Below are 7,811 nucleotides of genomic sequence, written 5' to 3'. Positions count from 1 at the left end.
CATTGTAATGTTTACTGATAAGCTGCCAAATTTTGTAAACATTCACTTACTAATTTAAAAGTTGTAGCATGAAAACTATAACAAGCACAAAATTGGTACGAGGTTGGTCCCAGGGACCGAGCCCGGGTTAGAAGAGATAAAGTATTATTAAATGATCCTCACTTAATTTCATAGAGAACGTTAAAAATAGTACAGTTTCATTTTTCTAGTGTCTTTTTGCATTTGTGTGTATATTTATAAATATATTATAATATTTATAAATAAAATTTATGTATCTGAGGTTTCTGACGGCAGTTATAAGCTGAGCTATGGTTTTAAAAGTTGAATTGGCACATATTTACCTTTGGAGATTTTTGACAAATGGTGAAATATCTCGGCATAGAAAGGAGCCAAGTATTAAAATAATGTTAACAACTTGCTGATCATTCAGGTCATTTTTTTTAATCTTACTACTTTTGAAGTAATGACACACTTGAAGGTTGAACTGCTTTTTTGGAAGTATTTCCAAACTAATTAAAGGCCTAGGGAATTATTTGTTTTATTATAGTTTCTGTGATGTCTTTCTTGTTGTAGATACTGAATTTGTGGTATATAATTCCATTTTGAAAACTAAAATAATGTATAAAGTTCAATGAATGTGAAAAGAGAATTAAAATTCCTAACATAATGTAAACAGCTGTTTATAATTACCTATCATTAATAGTTAGATAAAAAAAAAAGAATCGTTAATTTAAGTTTTACGAATTTCTCAGCATTATCAATTATTTGCAGAGCTGAGGAATTAACTATTAATCTCCTTAATTGTTTAATTAAAATTACAATTAAATATATTATGGTCATGACAATAATGAAATTATGGAAATTAGTGTTTCTGATTACGCAGGCCTGCAATGGTTTTATTGTCTTGAAATTTGTCCATGTTCTACAGTAGTTCCTGTATGCTGAATCCAAAAATGATATTCATATTTCTCCATCACGTACACATTTTTCACAAAACATCATAACACAATACATAAAAGAAAGACCACACCACACAATTTTGAGACTAAAAGACAGATTTCACAAAAAAATCAGGATGAATGAGGATGCATATTCATTAGATATCAATGTTCTTCCCTTTTCTTCAGTTTGTTTGTATTTTTGTTAATAAACATTAAAAAAAAAATGTTTATTGTGGTAAATGAAATAATAATTTGATCTAAATAGGTTTTTTTCTTCTTCCTGATTTGTAAAAAATCCTTATGTGATAGAAAAAAAATGAGTATTATTTTTGAGATCTGTGGAGCTGAATTATGGAAAATCTGTTATTAAAACCAAATCAACTTTTATGAATTTTAAATTCACAGTCCTGTGTTATTATAGCTGTCAATTAATTCAAGATTTTTAATTATTGTTAGAAAAAGTTTGATTATTACTATTTTCAGTTATTCCAACTACCCAAGTCAATTACTTCTATGTACTCAGTTAATAAACCTGACAAATAACTGATTATCAAATTCCACTAATCAGCCAGCTCTAAAATGTAATCATTCTAAGAAGTAGTCTGTTTTTGTAAGGAGTATAAGAATTCTCAGAATTATACTTTATTTGCACTTCAGAATTTTGGAATCCAGATATTATGCATTAGAATATTTTAAATAACTCGGTTATGGTTAAAGAAAAAATCTTTGTTGAGCTTTTACTTATCTGGATAACTCCATTTTAATGATTACCTTTAAAAAAAAAAAGAATACCACAAATTTCACAATTTTAGGAGATGAAATGAAAGGGAAGTAAAGAAATAAAGATTGTTGAATGCAGACATTATTGCACATGAAAAGCATTACAATCATTGTTGTAACTTTGCAGGTTGAACAAACTATTGTTATATTGTAAGAAGGGAGTATAAAATTCCAGATTGTGAGAATGGCAAAGCATGTGCTTATCAGAAAGGAAATTAAAATGTGGCAGAATACTACATGTGCTTATTTTCTCATGCACAGTATGATTTTAGCCAACTTTTTTTTGACAATTCATTTAGTAGTTTAATGATATTGACCGTGTACTGCTTTATTTTTAAGGTTGTATGATGTTCTTATTTCAGGTTTTGGTGCAGGAATGACAGGTAACTTTACGGGACAAGGAGATGGATCTGCTGCTGCTGGTGGAGGTGTTACCAGAACTGCAGGAGTTGCCCAAGGCTATCATCCTTACAGACGTTAAGCTTACAGTGTTATTATCTAAAACAGAAAAGGTCCATTTTTCATCATCATCATTCCAGTTGCTAGTAGTCCTTTTTATTTATGTGTCAACTTTGTATAGTTTACACAAATCAGATTTATCAAATAAATGTGAGACTTGGTAAAATATTGAAAGAAAATTTAAATTCATTTTTAGTTAACAACCCAGCAATACAAATTTCATACATTGTGTCTGTAATTAAATTGCTTCCTCACAAAATAGATTTCTTATGGTATTTTATTATATCAGTACAGCATCAAAGTATGTTCTTTGTTTCAAATCACAAACTGTACTCTCTTTTCTTTTTTTTTCTATGAGTTAATCAACAATATATTAGAATACATGCATGGCAAAAACAAAGATGTTCAAACTTCTTTCAATTGTTACATGGTTACTACAGTTAGGAAAACCGTGAAAACTTGGGAAATTTTATATTTGACATTCCTGACCCAGGAAATATTGAGGAATTTCACTTTATGGACAAAAACCAGGAAAAGTCTGTGAACTTTGTATAGTTCTGTGGTTCTTCTAAGACACAGAGAGCAAAAAGAAATATTATTAGCACCAAAAAATCATATACTAGTTAATTCTGTTGCAATTTGCATATCAATATTCATATTTTATCTACAAAAACTTTGTCTTCATTGGTCTTTGTATTTCTGTATTGTTAATTGTCATAAAGTTTGAAAGCAGCTGTAATTTGTTATGTAAACAGTAGCTAGGTTCCCACTTAAATGGAGTGTTAGGGTTCTGGACAAGGCTTCATCTCATTTAGAGATAACCTGTTTCATTTAACTAACTTATTTTTTATTTTCATCTTACAGAGTTAATGCATTTATAAAACAGCCCCCTGTTAGTAGTTATAAAAGGAACATTTAATACCGAGGATATGTTATGCCATTGATATACTGGTGCAGGAAAGATGTCAGTATGAAAGCCAATAGTTTGATTATTTCAGTAAAGCATAGATCTATACAGTTTTGTTTTAATTTGTTATAAAACAAAATATACATCATTGTGCATTGCCTATAGCACAAATATCAAGATGCGTAGCATAGCTTGGGCATAGGTTCGATGCAGGTAGAGTATGACCAGTGACAGATAAGGAGAACCTGTATAAAGTAAAATATGGATGGCCATGTATCATGTAAGTAATTTTGAGATAATAGATTTTGTAAAAAATTTAATTAAAAGAAATGTTCAAATACAGAAAGTTTTATTGGCAGTAACTAATAAAAAATATGGCACCTGTAAAGATGTTCAAAAATACTGTGCTATTTGCTGTCCATGAATCATCGTAAAACAGTTGATCTTACAACAGCGAATAATTAAATACATTTTGAGTGTCTAATAATGTGTAATTTAATGCATTGGATATCCAAGTAATATATTTCTAAAATTTGCTGTTTGTTGAATAACAAGATGTTAGGGACAGGAAAGAATAAATACCTAAGATAAAAATGAACATTTGCAACTTAAAAGAATTAGAGTAATAATTTGGTTATTGTATTGCAATTATGAACTTTCAGACAATGGTAATCTCATAATATCCAAACAATTATTATGAAGATTGTGTAGTGCTAGTGAGGTCAAGTATAGGCAGTGTGTATCGAGTCTGGATCCAAGAACCGTATTAGAATAAAAATACGAATAATTTAATAAAAGTTTTACTTCATAGCAGTTTTTAATTAATGTAATAAGCAACATTATGTAACGACAAAATGAAAAACTTAACATTTGTATCAGTTGAGTGGTGTAATACTGTAATGGAATATCATTGTTTGAATATAGTGACATTCGTGTCTGTGAGTTACCATAGTCTCTATGAGTATGATTGTACATCGTGATGGCATAGGATTATAATGCAACTATAAACATTGTGGATGTTTTATCAGCAGTGTCGTATATGTATAATTAGGATTTACAACTTTGCCAGATTATATTCACAAATATCTCATGAACAAACAACACTTACATAAACCGTGAAATATTTTCGTTAACGTGATTGAACAATAAATATATTGTCTCAATAATTGAGAGATTTTAATACTTTTGATATAGATGAATTCGATACCCAGTTTCAAAGCACGTGCAAACAAAAATAATTTCATTAATGTGTGCATTTGTTTTGTTTATATCAGAAATGCTTTTACTGCAGTGTATGATTAGCACCTTAAAGTTTCTACAATTTTGTCTGTATGCACATCAGAAAGTATTGCTTTAATAAAAATTTGACATATGAGAAGCATACTTGCTAAAGAATATTACATTTTATAACTAAACATTTTCCATGTATTAAAAGTAAAAACTATATAACCTACAGTTTTGTTTATGCTGTAATAAAGGTTTGTGATTTAAATTCAAACAGAAAAGTGTGATGGGTTTGCACTATTTTAAACACAAAAAAGATATACTGCCCTTGTTGTGTATGTTCTGATAAAGTATCAATAAATCGAGAAATATATGACCGATCAAATCGAAAATTTGCAACATGACATATAAGCAAACTGTAATTCTTAACATATGGCCTGTCTTATCTTCATTAAAACATATATGAATGTTTTGCGAGCAAACTTTATTATAGCTAATAGGTCAATGATACATTACAGGCATGGATCAAAAGGCCTGAGAAACATTGGGGAATTTCATTCTGCCTAAGGTGTCCGAACCACCTAGTTAGCTATAATAATTTTCAATGAACATTACAGTTTTCTCCTCTACTCAAATTAGGATTTTTATTGAAATCCTAGAAGCAGCAAGGCTTAAATTTCCTAATGTTTCCAGGCTATAGTCATTTAAACTAATAATTTTTCATGCACACATCAAAAATTTTAGTGAACTGTTTCTGTGGTCACAAGTTAAAGAAAATTAATTCATTTATAGGCATGGCCATTTGGTTAGGTTGCTCGACTCACAATCTGTGTGTCGCAGGTTCAAATCCCAGTTCCACCAAACATGTTCACCTTTTCAGCCTTGGGAGTGTTATAATGTGATGATCAATACCACTGTTCAGTGGTAAAAGTAAGTTGGCGGTAGGTGGTGATGACTAGCTGCCTTTATTTTAGTCTTTCATTGCTAAATTAGGGACAGTTAGCTTTGCACAAAAATTCAAAAACAAGAAACAAAATTAATTTATAAGCGTACTTAATCAAAAACTTTAATATGAGAATGATCTGCACATTTTACCCATTAAAATGGGTCAAATTAGGAGTTTAAGTTCACTGAACTGATGAAACATAAGAGCATTATAGTATAACAGTATTTCACCTACATTTTCTATATAATTTATTTACAAATCTTATCCGTTAAGAAAGATTGAAGCATTCTGCTTATGATATTTTGTATATCAATAAATTTGCACACCAAAAATGTGTTCTGACCAAATCACAGAATTGAGGTAAAAAATAATGAAACATTATTTGTTATTTACTTTAAAAATTAAGATTAATATTGTTTTAAAAAATAGGGGTAGAATCTTTGTATCTTAATATAGATCGGCATTTCAAAGCCAGTAAAGAATAGTGAAATTTTAAGTTTCTGGTATTTCCTAAGCCTTCTATGACCCACCAGTAAAAAAAGACAATACTGACTGTTTAATAATACTCTTATGACTTTTATTTAAGGTACGAGAAACTTGTAATAAAACTGACTTTCTAAATTATGTATTATGAAACAAGTCATAAATAAAGAATAGTTTCTGACTGTAGTAACATTGCAGTCTAAGAAAAGTATATTTCACCCATTCATAAATAGAAAATAACGTTTTTAGACAGGCATACTCAAATAAATTTAAAAGAAATTGTGTGGATGATCTGCATTGACCTGGCGTTTTAAAATTTGTCATGGGTACTGAAGGGATTTACACATCTTGATAATAACGTTAGAAAAAAACGACCTTCACACTCCAGATAATTATAAGAGAACTTTAATTGACATTTCTCCTTTGATTAAAATAAAATTTATCATAATTATCTGGAGTGTAACGGTCATTTTTTTTCTAACTATATTATTGAAATTGGGTTGGACATTGAGTCACCTATGACAAAGATTTTATTGGATAGGTATGAGGCAAGATGTGGAAGAATGGCGCAGGACCTGCAGTACATGTTGTGCTAAAAGGGGACCCAAGCATAAGGGACATGCTCCAATGAAGTTATATCAAGTTGGCACACCAATGGAAAGAGTAGCCGTTGACATTGCTGGTCCTTTGCCGCAAACTCGTGCTGGAAACAAGTACATTAGTATGGTGATGGATTATTTCACCAAGTGGCCTGAGGCATATGCAATACCAAATCAGGAAGCTACAAGTGTAGCTTTGGCTATTATTGATTTCTTCTTCAAATTTAGTATGCCATACGAATGGCATTCAGATCAAGGCCGTAACTTTGAATCGGCTAGTTTCTATGAATGCTGCAAGTTATTTGGCATACGAAAGACCAGGACAACGCCACTTCACCCACAGTCCGATGGGATGGTAGAAAAGTACACTTGGACAGAAATTGGCAAAGTTTTGTAATAGCCGCCAAGATGACTGGAATATCTTACTTTCTCCCGTGTTGATGGCCTATAAAACAGCAGAGCATGAAGCCACTTGATACACTCCAGCAAAGTTGATGTTTGGTCGGGAACTTCGATTGCCAGTGGATCTGTTAACAGGACGCCCACCTTACGAATAGCTGCCTGAAAGGATGGATAATATTCACCATCAGGTGCATTCAAACTTAAAAACTTCTGCTGATTCGATGAAGCTATGTTATGATAAGAAGTCTACTGAAGTCAGCTTTATACCAGGAGACAAGGTTTGGTTGTATAATCTCAGGAAGACCAAAGGGAAGTCTCCTAAGTTGTCTTCTCCATTGGAATGCCCATATGACATAGTGGATCGTCTCTCAGGAGTGACTTTCCGAATAAAATGTGGTCGGCGAGGTACGCCAAAGGTGGGGCATACCAACAGGCTTTGGCATTATCACGGTCCAGGACATTTCAGTTGGGACAAAGTGAACAATGGAACAAAAGATGCTGCTGAAGACATGTCACATGGAAAGGCCACTGTCGAAGAAGAAACTACTCGGTTTTGAGAAGGGAAACAGTGAAGCCCTTCATAAAGTTACTTCCATTGATGTGATGGAGCAGATGAACTTTACGTGAAGCAGAAGCCAACGAGACAGAGACCAGTACCGAAGAAGATACGTCCCGTAAAATTAAGAGACTTTGTTGAATTTTAATTTTATGTTTGTAAATTCTGTACATTTAATTAAGTTATTGATAATTTTGTATTGGTTTAATGTAAGTGGCTATTGTTCGGACAAACAATACTAAGAAAGGGGCAGTGTTACGACATGTGATTCTAGAAGGATCGTGTCTGTTCGTGGCAACTCAAGTTTTTTTCTATGCGCCTTCTAATCGTGTATATATGCACGCCAGACAATGGATCGGAACGAGAATATTTGCAGATTGAAGATATAGATATCAAGTCAAGTCGTAAGTGAGGTGCGTGAGTCGTTGAGATTTATAGCATGTGTTTAAGTTAAAGTGACTGGAAATTCTGTGTATTGCAAAGTTGTATCGAGAAAGAATAAACTGGTTTTATT

The 7,811-nt window shown here is 31.8% G+C and overlaps 1 protein-coding gene across 3 annotated transcripts in view; it reads left to right on the top strand.

Annotated features, from left to right (window-relative positions):
* Positions 1-3,429, top strand: part of LOC106472424 (heterogeneous nuclear ribonucleoprotein 27C-like) — a 36,021-nt gene extending 32,592 nt beyond the window's left edge. For all 3 annotated transcript variants that reach the window (XM_022400997.1, XM_022400996.1, XM_013933072.2), the window contains exon 12: positions 2,084-3,429. In XM_022400997.1, coding sequence (XP_022256705.1) covers positions 2,084-2,202 — 119 coding nt within the window. In that variant the 3' untranslated portion in view covers positions 2,203-3,429. The remainder of the gene's footprint in view (positions 1-2,083) is intronic.
* The last annotated feature ends 4,382 nt before the right edge of the window (positions 3,430-7,811 follow it).

Source organism: Limulus polyphemus, unplaced genomic scaffold (genome assembly GCF_000517525.1).
Source record: "Limulus polyphemus unplaced genomic scaffold, Limulus_polyphemus-2.1.2 Scaffold5319, whole genome shotgun sequence".
In the NCBI taxonomy this organism is placed as follows: domain Eukaryota; kingdom Metazoa; phylum Arthropoda; class Merostomata; order Xiphosura; family Limulidae; genus Limulus; species Limulus polyphemus.
This window is presented reverse-complemented; position numbering and strand designations above follow the sequence as displayed.